At 43.1% G+C, this 16,916-nt stretch overlaps 1 protein-coding gene across 1 annotated transcript; it reads left to right on the forward strand.

The window, feature by feature from the left end:
• The first annotated feature begins 659 nt into the window (after positions 1-659).
• Positions 660-15,898, forward strand: ctnnb1 (catenin (cadherin-associated protein), beta 1). The gene is made up of 17 exons (XM_053326594.1): positions 660-806; positions 7,654-7,704; positions 8,411-8,635; positions 8,755-9,008; positions 9,092-9,330; positions 10,020-10,221; positions 10,378-10,522; positions 10,696-10,799; positions 11,413-11,547; positions 11,710-11,913; positions 12,209-12,367; positions 12,498-12,617; positions 13,007-13,157; positions 13,473-13,594; positions 13,703-13,763; positions 14,550-14,800; positions 15,106-15,898. The coding sequence occupies exons 2-16, from the start codon at positions 7,692-7,694 to the stop codon at positions 14,762-14,764; spliced, it is 2,349 nt and encodes a 782-aa protein (XP_053182569.1). The 5' UTR covers positions 660-806; positions 7,654-7,691; the 3' UTR covers positions 14,765-14,800; positions 15,106-15,898.
• Positions 15,899-16,916: the final 1,018 nt, after the last annotated feature.

Here is a 16,916-nt window from a genome sequence, read left to right on the forward strand (position 1 = left end):
TGTTGTTGATTGTTTGTTATTAATTTTGACCTTAGTATCACCTAACACTATGAACAGTAAATAAAAGTATGTTTCTTAAAATGAGTAAGTTTTATTTAGGCCTGTTCTAGAACTGACTTCCCATGAGCATGTAGCCTATATTGCCATGTTGTGGATGATTTAACTTGTGTTTAGATCGGGAAGATTATGTGTTTGCTCTGTTGAGGCAGGGGAAGACAGGTGATAAAGCTGATGCTGTTAGTATACAAATCTCACGTGGTCACGCAGTATATATATATAAATGTGTGACTTTGTGTGGGTGAGGGAAAACACGTTTTTTTTCACAGTCCAAGAGGTTCAAGTTAGGGAAAGGAATCGGATTTCCCTTTTCTACTTTGCCGGAACTTCATTCAATTGTGTATCCATACTCGTATTGTAGACATTGATTTAGCCTTGCGTCACTTCATTAAATCAACTAAAATTCGCAGAAAATGACGTGAAGTCATGATGGTAGATAAATATATATGAAAGCATATTACAATGACATGACATAAAGGATGTATCCGATTTTAGTTTCTATTTTTTTTAGCACACGGCAGGATATGTGAGGACTTGAGGCGTTCTGCGGTCTATATAAATGCGCCGCCATCTTACATTTCCCAGTCTCTGCTGTTCCGGCCGAGTCAATATTGACTGACTGCGGAGGGAGTGGACGAGGGCTCCCCGCTGACGCTCGGCTTCACATTTTCCTCCACTTTTTTTTCCACATTTCGAAGTGTTTTTTACTCCACGGGATCCGAGTGGACGGAGTTGCTGTGTTGACAAGGGTAGGCTTCAACATTCAAACTGTGGGCTCCGCACAGTTTCTCCCTCTTTTCGTGTCGGGCTGAGCAGGAATGGAGCCGGTTGTTGTGTGCGGGCCGACCGGGGAATGATGATGCTGCTGCTGCTTTCACAGCAGATATTTGGGATATGCCAGCCACCGCCTAAGGGGGAAACATACCTATATTATCGACGACACTCATTGGGTTTATCATAGCGCATTTGGCACTACAGACTACGGTTAACGATAACTAGGTGTATCCTATAGATTTCGTTCGCTTCTGATTTATTGGGAAAGCTCTAACAGGATTTGGGAGTAAACGCCGATGTTGAGACCTCGCTGTTTGAATAGTTACCGATAGCAAAGGTTAGTTAGCTTAGCGGTAACTACTATTAGCCACATTCCGCTATTCTGACTCATGTGGAGATTTTCGCCTTTTGCTCGGTTGTTTTTGCAGCTGGTTGAGCCTCACACAGTTAACGTGGGTTGAAGATAACTCACAACTTGAAGCTGGGTGTATGTGAACATTGTATGTGTCTTTAATGTTGACTTAAATGAGCAAAGTAGCGTTAAGTAAGCACACGGTCGTTAATGGTCACCAAGTTATGAAACTTAGCTTTAAAGAAGAAACGTGGAAAGTTAAGCTGCAACTGGGTCAAACTATTAGATGTAAGACATGTTGACGTTAAATGAAGCCCCACGCCGACTGAATTAACCACAACTTTTATTCATGGCGTGTGTTTTAAGTTTATTTTAGGACGAGGGCCCGTGAGAATGTGTTTTCCAGTCGTCCTTTTAAACAAAGACCGACAAATTCCTCTGTGCTTTGGGAGGAAGACGAGGAGGAGCCTGAATGTGAAATTTGAGTCAGTGGTGTTGGGAGCAAGAAAGTCAGGGGCAGCTGTGAGGAAGAGGGGGTGCAGCATACGGTTATTTGGGGGGAAAAAATAACATTATATTGGTGGTTAGTCTATTTAGTTAAATGTGTAATTGGATGTTGACTTTCTCGCCTGGACGCATTACATATCCAGGTGTGTGTGTGTGTGTGTGTGTGTTTGGCTGCTGGAGGGACAGACGGGTCACTACGGGGGAAAAGTTGGATACCTCGCTGCTTTTCGCCTTCCTGATGCAAAAAACAATCGGTATCCTGCTTCAGTTTGAATCAACTGATTGTTTTTGTGTGGTTTTAATGCCTTGGGGAAAAAAAAGATGCAGTGCAGAGGCATGTTTTGGTGTTCTCACACGTCATTGATTATGTTTTTGGTTTCAGAGGAAAGAAAGATTTCGCAAGAGATTGAGAGATAAGCAGCGGCAGGATGTTGATGTCTCATCCAGCGGCTCTAGATTTCATATTATAGTCTCTGAAGCTCTGTAACAAAACGGGGTTTATTAAAATAATGAAGTAGGCACCAGAAGACAGGCTGTATTATTTAAATAATTACAGGATTACAGTATAATTACTCTCCACAAATAAATCACTGCTATTGTCTTCGGCTCTCGAATTGTTGTAGATTGGGTTAAAATGTTTTGTTTATTCGTCTTCCTGTCGGGGAAATGGTGAAATCCCCCATTAGATCATACCGTGGAAAAGAAAAAAAAAATTTCTTCTAACGGTGCATTAATGTGTTTTTTGAGACGGAAGCGTGGGTGTAGGCTACAATCCGAGACCGGTAGTGGTATGTTTTGAGGTAATAAACTTGCAAGACTGTTACCTTGAAGCTTTCCTGCGGTGATGCCATTACCTATTACTGTAATTCTTCTTTTTCGTGACCCACCTTTGTGTCCGCATAAAGATGTGATTTGTATGCAGTTTCAGTGTGAGGCAGATTTGTTAAATGATGGAGAGAAGATGGCAATGGTGTTTCCTGAAATATATGCAAATGTAATGTGATGAATCACTTTGCATTAATCTAAAGCTTCAGTTTATTACTGATGGAAGATTTCAATTTCTTCTCACTACTTTTGGAGAATGCATACTAAAAGGATTTTAATGTGTGCTTTTTGTTCTGCTCTGATTCAGTCTTATTTGTCTGTTGAACGAAATAATCGACAGGAAAGAAGTCCTCATCAGCTGGAGGTTTCCTGGACACCCTGTTTCTCCATAAGCACCCATCATGTTACATCGTAGACACAGATGGAGCACTGCAGTGGCTGTAGGCACTGAGCTCATTGTGTTGTTGGCAGCCAGCACTGAAGGCTGCTGACCCTGCACATTACATGGCTAACACTGAAGCCTGTGGCAGCTCCTGTCTCTCCGCTCCTGCCGATAACGCAGCTTGTTTGGGTCATTTACTCATATGGATGTATTGAACCCACAGTGTTTTTCACTTGAGAGGAAATGGGCTGTGCAGGAGTTTAGACAGACTTGACTCTTTTGAAGTCCTCAACTCAATAAGTGCATTTTCCCCTTTTTTTTTATCCAAGCACTGTATATTTATTAAATTATATAAATATTTAAATGGCCCAATAATTCAATAAGAGACTGTAGCATTGAGCTACAAACGTCTGCAGGCCAAAGAGTGACATTTAAAATTTTAGTTGGTGTTAAAACTGAACGTATGATGCTGGTAAATGTCCAAACTTACCTGAACCCACTTTGTGGCATAAAGGCTCAAATTTGCTGACAGACTACCTTTTTTTTTTCTTCCTTTTTTAGGAAGAGGAAATTGGATTGGACAGGTTAGACATGCTCGCCACTTTGAATTCCAGTTATGAATAAATGTATATGATTTTCAACCCTCCTGTGATTGGTTTGCTTAAGTTTCCATATTAAAAAAAAAAAAGAGAGAGGCGAGAGACTATACTCACAGGGCAGGGATATCAGGGAGTAATTTTTTGCTTGTTACTGCATTTGCATTTTTTTTTCCTGCTTGAAGGTGTTTAGAAATGCAAGATTTCCCACACAGCTTACACAGATTTCTTTCACGCTTACTTAGCTAGCTGCTGGTGTTTTTAGATAATTGGTTAAGCTCGGGCACATTAGACCATGCAGGTGTCTCGTTGGACCTGTAATAACCTACTTGGTCACGTCTTGTTTGCAGGAGTAGAAATTAAGTTATTTCATGATGGTCGTCAGTCAGCTGGTTCAGAGCCTGATCCTGATGGAGAGGGAGCCATATGTTGGAAAATCCTGGTTCAAAGAAACTAAATACCCACCACTAATGAGAGGCACAGCAGATCCAGTTTTATCTTTTGTAGAACATATTTTCCAGATTGAAATAGTGTCATCTGTTTTATACTTTTAAAAAAATGATTTTCTGGTTTTGTGTCTCCTCTTTTTGTTCCCACTGTGACCAGCTTGTTCTCGTCTTGATGTCTCGGTCTGTTGGATCCAACAGAAGTGGATGGTTTCACCTTAATGTTTTTATGTTTGTCCTTCACACATCAGTGAACTCTGCCTCTGAATAAACAGCATGTTGTTTCTACATTATGTAAACATGAGAAACTGAAATACACGATTTATCGGACCACTTCAACACTGGAACAACAAATCCCTCATTTTAACAGTGTGCATGGGACAGTGGTCAGGGTCTGATATAACAAACGACTCAGGCCAGTAAAAGGTGATCAGTCACTGAACAGACCGGGGTCATACAGTAGAGGACATGGGGAGGAAATGTCTCTGCATTCGGTAACGTTAAAAGTAAAGTTAGGCTCTGCTGTCGTAGGGAGAGGGAGCAGTGGTCGAGTTAGGAGAGGAAGCGGCTGTAGAGAGAACAAAGCAGCGAATGAGAGAAACGAAACATTATTTTCTGATAGTTTCACTGGTTACGTTCTAAAATCCATTAAATAACCATCAAATACTCGACAGATGATTTACTGAGGAGACGCTCTTAGTTTCTGTGTTTTTTTTTTCCCCCTTCGTGTCAGCTCAGCTCCACGTCTGTAGTGAACAGGTGGCTCGAGGAAACACTGGAGGAGTTTCAAAACGTGTTTGTTCTCTCACTGTTCGACATTAATGAAGTACATTCCTGCAGATCTCTGAGCATTGTCTCAATTATTAACACAAGAGATTGTTACCAAGGTCATCAATACCTGCTGAGATATTGTAAATTTTTCATTTTTTGGCTGCTGGGCCAGTAAAACTGATCTACTGGCCCAGTAGGGAAAAATGGTACTTTGGACACTGGTGGTGTTGTGGTTACACTTAACGGTACCGTATGTGCGTTACCTCACCATCTACACAGCGTTCACATTTATTCATTCATGTTTGTGCCAATAAGTTCAAAGAGCTGCTGGCTAATGTGGTCTAGCATCCTTTGCTGGGCTCCCTGCTGGTTTGTACACCTTGATTAAGCCCACGTACTGCATTAGAGGGTCATGTGACTCTGGTGACTGGTATGTCAGTCATTAGTCATCTGGTTTCACTCATACAGCTTTTAACTGGTCCGAGCACAACTCTTTACATATTGGGTTTCACATCTGGCTTCAAAGAAACCTCTGCGAGCCCGATATCTTGGAGCTCTTACTGTAATGAGTTTTTTGTGTGTTAACAGTCGGAGTCTGACTTGAGGGCAAGGCTGCCATTTGTGCGTCTCGATTGGAGACCAGGCTTCGCTTGTTTGCCCATCAAAAAAAACTATCATCAGCTCAGTTTCCAAAGCCAGATGTAAAGAGCCACATTTTCCACCCGTATGAATGATAAATGGTTCCACTGTGCTCTTTGATTGTATGTTTGATTTGTGTTCAGTGTTGTTTGGGACATATGGCTCCCATTAGGCCGGGGCTAGGTTATGTGAGGGCAGGCCTGTAAAGCTGCGGAGGATGGCGTGTGAACAGTGAATTGGAGTTGGTGAGTTGGTGCGTTTGCGGTTAGCAGCAGCAGTCTCGGAGCCTGACTCAAGATTGTTTTAATGACACAGCTGAGCCGGGGCGGTGTGGGTGTGAGAGGAGGGAAGTCGTTCAGAGCTGCAGTTCAGCCGTCCCTGGATGGATTTGCATATTGGCAGACATTTAACTCCACAAACTCCTACACAGGCCACACTGATATTTACCACTGAGCACTGTGTTTCAGTCCTCCTGCTTCTCTTCTCATTTTCACTGTCGGTGCTTTGTCATTTGAGTCAATTAAATGTTTGTGTTTGACAACTTAGAGAATAGTTTAAGAGGTCGGACGAGTCTGTTTATAGGCTGTAAATAAAAGGTGGATTGTTAGTGTGAGCTCCCCGGCTAAGTGTATCTGTAAATCATACAGTGGTGGTTAGTTTTTATTCCTTTTCTTTTTTTATCAGGGTGGCTGCACTGTCACGCTTAACTAGACCTACTGCTTCCCACTGTATGTGTTATTTTACCTTGAGCCAAAAAGTTTAACATGTAAAGAAACAGGGGACGGTGTCGTAGTGATGTGTAGGGACACAGGACTGTGTGTCTGTGTGCCAGGGAGGTGAAAGTGATGAGATCATGTGATATTCAGTCAGACAGAGATATCACACCTATTCTAACAGAACCATATTTAGTGGATTCTACTCTGATTTTTATTGACTTTAACATTATTACATGTTACTTTGTCATTGGTCAATCGTCACGGTCTTTGTATGACAAGTCTTTTTAAAAGTAGTTGGGCTTTTCAGTGGCAGAACATTTTCTATTCTATTACACCCAAAATCTGAAATAATGTTCATACTTTGAGGATTCTACATGAATGGTTACACAGAAACCTGAAATATCCAAAAATATCAAATGTTATTTGTTTGAGGCTGTGACGTCACTACATCTGACTTCAAAAACAGTAACAGAGCTGCTCGCCTGTTGCTGCTAAGGATCTGAATCCACTTAGACGTTTAGTAACAGATGAAAACTGATCCCCCTAAAAACAGATTTCTTATCATCTTCTCGTGTGTAATCAGAGAAATGCTACACACAGTGTAAGCATGGTTGTTCGATACATGTGAGCCCAGTGTTGTTGATGTCAAAATGAAGGCATGGTAACTTGTGTTATTCAGGGTTGTGGACTGTGGGTCCTGTGGATCCAGCATGTCTCTTACTTGATTATTAATTCACCACAGGAATCTGGATCTGGTTACTCACCTCTACTTTCTGTGTGAAGGTATAAATGAATTCATGGCTCTTTGTTTTCCCCTCGCTCCTCCTCCAGTGTCAGAACATGTCCAAACTGGTATGCTGTGATTGAAAGGGGGATTTGGTCTGTATTTTCCTGTTGGGTTCATCTCCAAAAGGGTCTGAAAAAGGGTTTCAGACTGTGGATGTTCAGCTCCCGTTTCTGTGTTTCATTTCAGTCTGGATTTTCTTCTGCATTTCCCACATTTCCTGTTTGTGTGCGACTGTCATAACATTCATCTTTAAGTACGGATTGAAAATACCTCCGTTTCAGTTTTTCTTGTTTATTTTTTTTCTGAATTAACCCCCCCACCCCTCACCCCCACCTCGCTTACTTTACTTCTCTTCTGCCAGTGTTTACTTTCTTGCAGGGAGCGGTTTCAGCTTCAAAGCCAGTGCAGGAATGTGAATGCCCTCCTCCCTCCCTCCCTGCCTCTTTTCTCCACTTCCCCGTCCTTCCTCACCTAAATAGTTGCTAGCTGCTACACTTAATGGGGTCTTTGTGTGGGAGCGGCTGCTGTTTGCACGTCTGGCTTTTAGAGAAGAGGAAATCCAAGAAAAGGAGGAGACAGGAAAGGAAAAAGGCGGTGGAAAGTTGCTCGTCTCGGCCGTTTTCTCGTTTAATATCCAAGATTTTTGATGCCCTGATTTGTTTGTGTTGTAATGAAATGGTCGATGTTTGACTGGAGGTAAAGAGCACTGGTAATGAGCAGGTAGAGGGGAGGAATGATGGGAGGTGAGAAGCTACGGACGCTGACTGCTGTTTTTGTTTTTTTTTTCTCTCTGTGTTTCAGATCAGGAAGCTGTGCCGGCCACGGTGTGAGAAAGGAACATGGCTTCCCAGGGTGAGTTAATGGCTTCAGGCACATAACTCCAACTGTTGTTTACGTTCTCCTTCTCACACACACACACACCTCCTATATTGAATAGTGTGCATTGTGTTAAAGTTAGCAGCAGTCCTAAACTGCCTGTTCTTTGGCTGCAGATTTATGTTCACATTAGAACTCAGTGAATTAGTTATTGATTTCAATTTTAAACTTGGTGCACTTGTAAAATCAAACTTCATGCTTGAATAGACCATTGTTGTTAAGTCACACACATTGAAGTTTGGAAATGCAGCCGAGGAAAGTAACAGAATGAAAAGCAGGTTAGAAATGTGTTCAGTGCAGTTGATTTATACCTTTACTGTCGGTTAGAGTCAGGTGCTGCTCAAGATCCAGATAATTACTATAAAGTATGTCCTGGCAGTAATTGTACAGGCCTAGTAGCTTGTGGTTCAGGTGATTTTTGTGTTAGTCAATATTTTCTTGTCAGGCTCTTTTGAAACGAACACCACACTGTTCCCAAGTAATTGCAAAGCTGACAATACCTGTTCCTCTGCTTTATAACGTGATTGTCAGCTGACTATTGCAAACAAGACTTTTGTGGTTCAACAGATGACACATGTTGACCTCTTCTTTAGACTCTGCTGCTCCACAGTGTAGACTGACTTTGTCGAATGTTTATTTCTTTTTGTTGATGCACATTTTCTAATATTTTGTGTCCTTCCAGCTGATCTGATGGAGCTCGACATGGCCATGGAGCCAGACCGTAAGGCGGCAGTCAGTCACTGGCAGCAGCAGTCCTACCTGGATTCAGGCATCCATTCAGGGGCCACCACAACAGCTCCCTCCCTGAGTGGGAAAGGCAACCCTGAGGAAGATGATGTTGACAACCAGGTCATGTATGAGTGGGAGCAGGGCTTCAACCAGAATTTCGCCCAGGAACAAGTACAAGGTCAGTCCTAATAGCTTCTGATACTTGTTGACCTTTTGAGGAAGTTTTTGACATCTTGGACATATAATGGCTAAATAACAGCTTCAGTATAATAAAACAACTGCTCCTGTCTCTTGTAGACCTTGATGGCCAATATGCCATGACACGTGCCCAGCGGGTGCGTGCAGCAATGTTTCCAGAGACTCTTGAGGAGGGCATGCAGATCCCCTCTACACAGTATGACACAGCAAACCCCACCAATGTCCAGAGGCTGGCAGAGCCCTCGCAAATGCTCAAACATGCTGTGGTCAATCTGATCAACTATCAAGATGACGCTGAACTGGCAACCAGAGCCATACCAGAACTCACCAAACTACTCAACGATGAGGACCAGGTACTTGTCCTTCCATACTGTGGGTCAGATTTGGTTTTCAATTTTAGTTTTTTTCCACTAACAATTTTTTCCATCTTCTCCAGGTCGTAGTAAACAAAGCAGCAGTGATGGTCCACCAGCTGTCAAAGAAAGAAGCTTCGCGTCACGCCATCATGCGCTCCCCTCAGATGGTGTCTGCCATCGTCAGGACCATGCAGAACACAAACGATGTGGAGACAGCTCGCTGTACTGCAGGAACACTGCACAACCTGTCCCATCACAGAGAGGGACTGCTGGCCATCTTCAAGTCTGGAGGAATACCAGCTCTAGTTAAAATGCTTGGGTACGTGAGAGGATGAATAGACACTTGTAGCATGTCAGTGTCTTTCCTGCATGGGGGAATTTTTGGTGCCCCTGCATACTTAAAAACCCACATTTACTGACCGAAGTGTCTCACATGGGGGCTCTGACACATACAGGAGCACCAACCTGTGGATAAAAGAAACACAATGAGATGCCTGCATGGCGGCTAGCAGCTAGTTGGCGTTCTGTGCTGTGTGTAAAAATAAGGTGTAGTTGCAGTGTTTCCAGGTAAACAGCACCGTACTCGGCAGGTGACAGGTGTGTTTATGGTATTTGTGTGCTTTGAAAGACGTCACATAGTGGATATAAAGTAACACAGCTGACACACTTTTAGCCTAGCATGCTAATCCTACGTGGATGTATCATTATGGATATCATATGTTTACCTCAGTTCCTTCTGAGAGAAAGTGCTGAAAAAGAAACATTTGTGTATCAGTTCAAATGTCAACAATACCCAAACCTAATTACAACTGTAGTGTACTTTTTACATCATATTCACATCATGTTATGGAGTCAAAATGGTTTAAATTCTTATTGAAAGCAAGTATAATGAAGTCTATGGCACATTGGCTTTGTAGCGAGAAAAGGCCTGTGAGAGAAACCTAATTTAATACATATCTGGATGGAGTTATTGGGACAGTAATCTAATCTAATTTCTTTGTTCTGCAGTTCACCAGTGGACTCTGTCCTGTTCTATGCCATTACCACCCTCCACAACCTCCTCCTGCACCAGGAAGGAGCCAAGATGGCTGTCCGTTTGGCTGGCGGTCTACAGAAAATGGTGGCTCTGCTCAACAAGACCAATGTTAAGTTCCTGGCCATCACCACAGACTGTCTCCAAATTCTGGCCTATGGAAACCAGGAAAGCAAGGTGAGGGGTTGGTGGCAGAGCAGTAAAAATTCTTTAAACACACTTACTGTGATAAGTGAAACTTTGAGCTGTTAGCTCATGGACAGCCAACACTATCTGTTATTATAAGGCAATGATTCCAGTCTCTGAACCCTCTGTGTTTTGTTTTTTGTGCAGTTGATCATTCTGGCCAGTGGTGGACCCCAGGCATTGGTCAACATCATGAGAACTTATACCTACGAGAAGCTTCTGTGGACCACAAGCCGAGTGCTCAAAGTTCTGTCAGTGTGCTCCAGTAACAAGCCCGCCATTGTAGAAGCAGGTACGTGTCCTCACTCTGTATTACAAGCTTGAATATCATAACTGGTTTCAACTGTTGGTTTGCTTTAAATGCAGCAGCTTCTACTGCAATACAAGCACTTGCCAAATAACAGTCAACTTACTGATTATGCTTATGTAAACGGCACTAATTGTTCTGTTTGTTCCTTTGCTCAGGAGGCATGCAGGCTCTGGGACTCCACCTGACAGACCCCAGCCAGAGACTGGTCCAGAACTGTCTCTGGACTCTCAGGAACTTATCCGATGCTGCCACCAAACAGGTGATGAGAATTTCTCTGTGTACAAACAGTAAAGTATTTTTATGCCTCCACATGTGCGACAGCTGTGGCTAGCAGAGATATGTTTTGAATTGTCTGTCTGTCCCATTTTGAGGGAATTTCTTCAAATCTGGCACAAACGTCCACTTGGACTGAAGAATGAACTGATTAGTTGTTGGTGGTCAAAGGTCACTGTGACCTCACATTTTTTGCCAAAACTCAAGGATTCATATATTAATTATATCAAAGTTTCACAGTCTGTAAGTGAAGACAGCAGGTTTCTCACTGAAATGATTCACTGTAATGTCAGGATAGTGATAACTTCCATTTCAATGAATGAATCTGGGCAGACATGGATGTAAACCCCAAGGTGGTATTTCTAATTTTTCTATGAAGGATAGTAAGAAGAACATAAGTTTGCTTAATAGACTGTAATGAGCATTACTCAGCAGTACAAGGGTTAGGGTTAGGGTTATCGCTCATGTAGTACAATGCAAAAGACAAAGAAATGCAACTGATTTTTTCTTTCTTTTTTGGCCTTTGTTAAAATTCATTTTAGAACCTGGCACTTACATTCTCCTTTTATGCTAACTTCACACCTACTTTTCCTTTCCAGGAGGGGATGGAGGGTCTGCTAGGAACTCTGGTTCAACTGCTCGGCAGTGACGACATTAATGTGGTGACCTGTGCTGCTGGCATCCTGTCCAACCTGACCTGTAACAACTACAAGAACAAGATGATGGTCTGCCAGGTCAGTACACACATAGTTAATGGACAGTATTTATTATTGTTACTATTCGGTGCCAGATTTATTATACAAATCTGAAATGTATTAAGTTTAAATATTTTCCACCCAGTGAAACTGAATCTCTGATGTATCTATTTATGTGTCATGCTGTCTGTCCCTGTGTAGGTTGGAGGGATTGAGGCGTTGGTTCGCACAGTGCTGCGGGCTGGAGACAGAGAAGACATCACAGAACCTGCTATCTGTGCACTACGTCACCTCACATCTCGACATCAGGACGCTGAGATGGCACAGAATGCAGTCAGACTGCACTACGGCCTGCCGGTGGTCGTCAAATTGCTGCATCCGCCGTCACACTGGCCACTTATTAAGGTACACATACACACACAGACCTGCCGGTAGCAGCCTGACACGTGAGCTGCCCATTATAATGTTCTTAGTGGTGCCTTCAGGGGAAAGCGGTTTACACTTGATCAGACTTCGAAGCCAAAGTAATTGGCTTTAGTGCAGCTTTAAATGCAGTTATATAACATTAGACAACACTGATTCACAAATGTCCATATTTCTTCAAATACTTCAAATGTGGTGTCATTATTTACATGTGTACTACTGACAATGTAACATTGATGTTTGAAAGATGCTTAATTGACGTGTAACTGTCTATCAGGCTACAGTCGGTCTGATCCGTAACCTGGCTCTGTGCCCTGCCAACCATGCCCCTCTGAGGGAGCAGGGAGCCATCCCCAGACTGGTTCAGCTGCTGGTCAGAGCACACCAAGACACACAGAGACGCACCAGCATGGGAGGCACACAGCAACAGTTTGTGGTGAGACTTAATGCTTCTGTGATTATTGTTTTACACACCTGTGTCTGCCTGTTGGGAGGTTTACATTTCATAGATATGCAGCATCTCCACAGCTCAACGTTACTAATTGAGTGATTGTGTGTTTCATTAGGAGGGAGTTCGTATGGAAGAGATTGTGGAGGGCTGCACAGGAGCACTTCACATCCTGGCCAGAGACGTCCACAACAGAATAGTTATCAGAGGACTAAACACCATTCCACTCTTTGTACAGGTAAAAACATTTCTTCAGTTTAAGTCACCCCTGTGTACTTGTTGTAATGTTGTAATGTTGTAAACACAACAATAAAATACAATTAACCAAAATATAGATCATTTGTATCTTGAAGTATTAATGTTATTAAATTGGTGTAATTGGGAGGATGGATATGACAGTGTCAGTCATTTTGAAAGTCACATTATGTTTGTTTAAAAAATAATCCCAGACATGGTTGTTTCAGGCTGACAAAACTAGATGTGCTCAGGATAAAATGCATTGAACCACCTGTTGCGTGTGTGTGTGTGTCTTCACACTCTGAGGCCTCTGCTTGTTGCATCTTAGATCATCTGTTCTCTTGTAGCAGTGAGAATGTATTTTTAAGCTGCCTGTGTGTTTGTGTGCAGCTGTTGTATTCTCCCATCGAGAACATCCAGCGTGTAGCAGCGGGCGTCCTGTGTGAGCTGGCCCAGGATAAAGAGGCTGCTGAGGCCATCGAGGCTGAGGGAGCCACCGCCCCTCTCACAGAGCTGTTGCACAGCCGCAATGAAGGAGTTGGTATGTTGACAAAAACACACTCATTTATATACTGCCATCTTTCACATAATGGCTGCTCTCAGCTGCACAGATGTGCAGTGGAGCCGGTCCAACTGAGCTGTATGAAACATTGACACTTAGAAATGATCCTTTTTATATATGAGACATTCAAGTAGGACACTTAAATGTTGCACTTGCTGTTCCTACATTGAATATGGTGCAGCCTTTTTAATTGGTGAGATCTGTCTCCTAATAGTCTCTCTGATGGCTGTATTATCACTTCATTATTGCTATTTGTTTTTTAATTTAAAGTCAACCCTCCATCTTCTTTCTCAGCCACCTACGCTGCAGCAGTTTTGTTCCGTATGTCTGAGGACAAACCCCAAGACTACAAGAAACGCCTCTCTGTAGAACTCACCAGCTCGCTCTTCAGGACAGAACCAATGGCCTGGAACGAGGTACGAGGCTCTTAACATCAGCTTGGTTAAACAATTGATAACTGAACTGTAACTGGTCTCACTGTCACGCTGCCACTGTGCTCACCTTGTGTTTGTGTCTCCCTGCAGACCGGAGAGCTGGGTTTGGATATCGGAGCTCAGGGAGAGCCTCTAGGCTACAGACAGGAAGGTAAGTCGCCTCCTCACCTCTGACTGGCTGGGACACTTCCAGCTCACAACCCCAAGCAATTTGGCCGCAACAAAAACATTTTAGCTCATGTTGTACTAACTGAACGTGCAGTAGTTGCCCTCTCTGGTCTGAATGATGTCATGTTAGTTTCTCCTAACCCAGGGACCTCCTAAATATTTGCACAGTCCAATGTCTGTTTGTCCTCTGTCATACAGCTGATGACATGACTGGTCGGTAAAGGTTGTGATACTCAGGCAGCTTGACAGTAATGTTTTCTAGTAATGAACGGAGATGAATTTGTTCCCTGCTGTCAAACATGATGACCCAGGTGGTTCTGAGAAGTAAAAATCTGCTGCCTGTTGTCACACATCTAAATGTTACCAGGACCTTGGACTGTGCACTGATCAAAAGGTTTTGGGACGAGGGTTAGCTGTTTATTTTAATATGCACTGCTGTGCGGTCCTCCAGCACAAGCGCCTGTAATTGGCTGTTATCCAGCTGCGTGGTCGGCAGCCCGAATGAAAACCAGACTTGAGCTGGTTTTGGGTAATGGATTTATGTTGGTGGAGCCACGCAAACTAAGATCAGCTGAATTCAAAGTCCTCGACAACAGTAGTTTTGAAGAGTCCATCCATGGTGTGTGTGCTGGAGGATGGACAGTGTGGCGTGTTGCTGTGCTGTGTGCATTTGATCATACTACTGTGTGACCGCTTGGTTTGTTAACATGCTTCTAACAACTGCTCTGCTTCCCCTGCCTCTCCTCCCTCCATTCCCCCCCTCTCCCAGACCCAAGCTACCGTTCCTTCCATTCGGGAGGTTACGGAGGGGACTCGATGGGTATGGAGCCCATGATGGACCATGATCTGGGTGGGGGCCACCATCCTGGCCAGGACTATCCCCCAGTAGAGGGGCTGCCTGACCTGGGACACACCCAGGAACTGATAGAGGGCCTGCCACCCGGTGACTCCAACCAACTGGCCTGGTTTGATACCGACTTGTAAATACCACGACCAACATTACACTACACTTTCTACTAGGTAAGATGAGTTTCTCTCTCCACTTTGTCAGCCCAAAAAAACTGGAAGTCATTTCTTGGGGAAGATTGAAAAGTAGGAGTATAGTGGGGAGGTTTTCTGTGTGGAGGAAATGACTGAGGAGGGAGAGGAGGATTTACTCACTGAGGCCGCTGCATGTTCAGACTGTTCCTAATTGCAAAGCTGTGTGATGTGGTGTGTGTGTGATGTTGGTGTTTGATCTGTGTGTGTGGTCCTTCACCGCTCTGTGTGCTGTCTCCGTCCCCTCACTCCTCCTCACTTTAATTCTTTCTTTCTCCCCCCCGCAGCTGTATCATGTGATCTGGATGAACCTGCATCGTGATTCGCCCATATGGAGGAGGCGGGGTTTCAGAAAGTGCCTGAAGACGACTCAACAACAGCAAGCAGAGTTTCCTGTCTATGGGAACTCCATTGGGACAAACTAGATTTAAGTGCGGTTCTGTTCTGGTCTCAGCCTGACGGTGGGCTGAGTTCAAATCCTGACTTGACACACGGATTTTGATCTCAAAGGTTGATTTTGAAAAACCCTTTTTATGTATTTTGTTTTTCATTTTTACTTTTAGTTTTACTTTTTTTATTCTGTTTTCCTCAAGTCTGTAATGGTACAAATTGATTCTAGCTTGCTTTTTTTCATTATTCTGAATTATGATACTCATCTCTTGTTTTTGCAGTCCCTTGTATTTTAAGTCTCTGGTAGTGTTGAGTTTTTTTAGTGGTAATGCTCCATCCAAGTAAAGAATCTGATCACATTTTAAATGGTGTCCAAACACTAAAGTTAATCAGTTGAATTGTATTCTGATGATCAAGTGTAACATTGTGTAGCTTTTGTATAAAAAAAAACATGAATTGGAAATCATGGTCCAAATATCAAGCTATTTTCTTGCTTTAAAGGTGGACACTGAGGTGTCTCTGCTGTTCCAAAGGGGGTGTAGCTGACCTAGCTGGATGGGTGTGGCTGTGGAAGGACATGGGTGGAGGAGGGCTCTTATTGGTCTGCTGTTACTAAGGGGTGGGGTAGTGGGAGGAGCTGGTTGCTGTAGCCTGCTGTGTTCTGAAACAATAAAATGGACTGTCATTTCACTGGATGCCTCCACGTCTCATTTCACCAACACCTCACAGCCAGTTACACTGTAACACAGCAACACACTCCAGTTACTTACTAGCTTTGTTCAGGAGCTTTTGACTATTTTAGTGATCAAGATTGCAGCTGGGGTCATGGTGTCTAAAGAAGAGTGACAATTGAAACTAAAAGCAACCAACCAGTTAACTGAATGCACAACACACAATACTGAAGATATGGAGCACTGTGGTTGCTCAGTGGTTACAACACATACCACATTAATGTTGATTTGACTCTACGTGGGGACTTCTGTTGCCCCCTCTTCCCCTGTCTGCCCCTTCACTGTCAGCTGTCCAATAAAGAGACAAATGCAAATGTCCTAAAGATGGTCGCCTTTATAAAAGCTACTTTAGACATCAGGTTTTAGCCGGTTGTTAATGAGCACACAGCATGCCGTCTCCAACAATAACCGCATCAGGCCATGTGAGCACCCAGTAATGTGTGATCACAACACAGATGTGACCTCAGTTTATAAATCTAATGTTAGCAAGCTGCGAAAAACTGTCTCCACATCCACCTGCAGAGCTGTGAAGCTTGTCTGTTCAATATCTTCCTCACATGACAATGTGTCACACCGTAGTTCATCTTGGTGGACAGTAGACAACTGAACAGTGACAGTTTTCTTCAGCTTTAGTGACATTAGTCAGATTTACATACACAATTTTAACCTAAAGTAAAGAACTAAAAGCTTGCCTGAGGTGTACAGGATGTAGTCTTGTTTTTGTCAGGGGACACCATTTTTGGGCAATTCTCCATATCTGCCAAGGAAACTCATATGTTAAAGCAAGATGCCTGATTCCTTCCCATCTCCCGTGTAGAAACGGGAAATATTCCCATGGTAACGATTTGCATACATTCATGTCATCAAGAAGACTGCATGACTACAGAGTTGTGTGAGGATTCAAATACTGTGCATTAATAGAAGTGGTGCAATATAACAAATCTATTACATTAAGGTTTAATTACATTGAAAGAGGT

The sequence above is a fragment of the Scomber japonicus genome, chromosome 10 (assembly GCF_027409825.1).
Source record: "Scomber japonicus isolate fScoJap1 chromosome 10, fScoJap1.pri, whole genome shotgun sequence".
Classification (NCBI taxonomy): domain Eukaryota; kingdom Metazoa; phylum Chordata; class Actinopteri; order Scombriformes; family Scombridae; genus Scomber; species Scomber japonicus.

What these genes read in the sequence shown, in the direction of transcription:
- ctnnb1 (XM_053326594.1), top strand. An exon ending in TACTCAACGATGAGGACCAG is followed by an intron (nt 9,009 to 9,091) that starts GTACTTGTCCTT and finishes CATCTTCTCCAG; the next exon opens with GTCGTAGTAAACAAAGCAGC. An exon ending in CAGCCGCAATGAAGGAGTTG is followed by an intron (nt 13,158 to 13,472) that starts GTATGTTGACAA and finishes CTTCTTTCTCAG; the next exon opens with CCACCTACGCTGCAGCAGTT.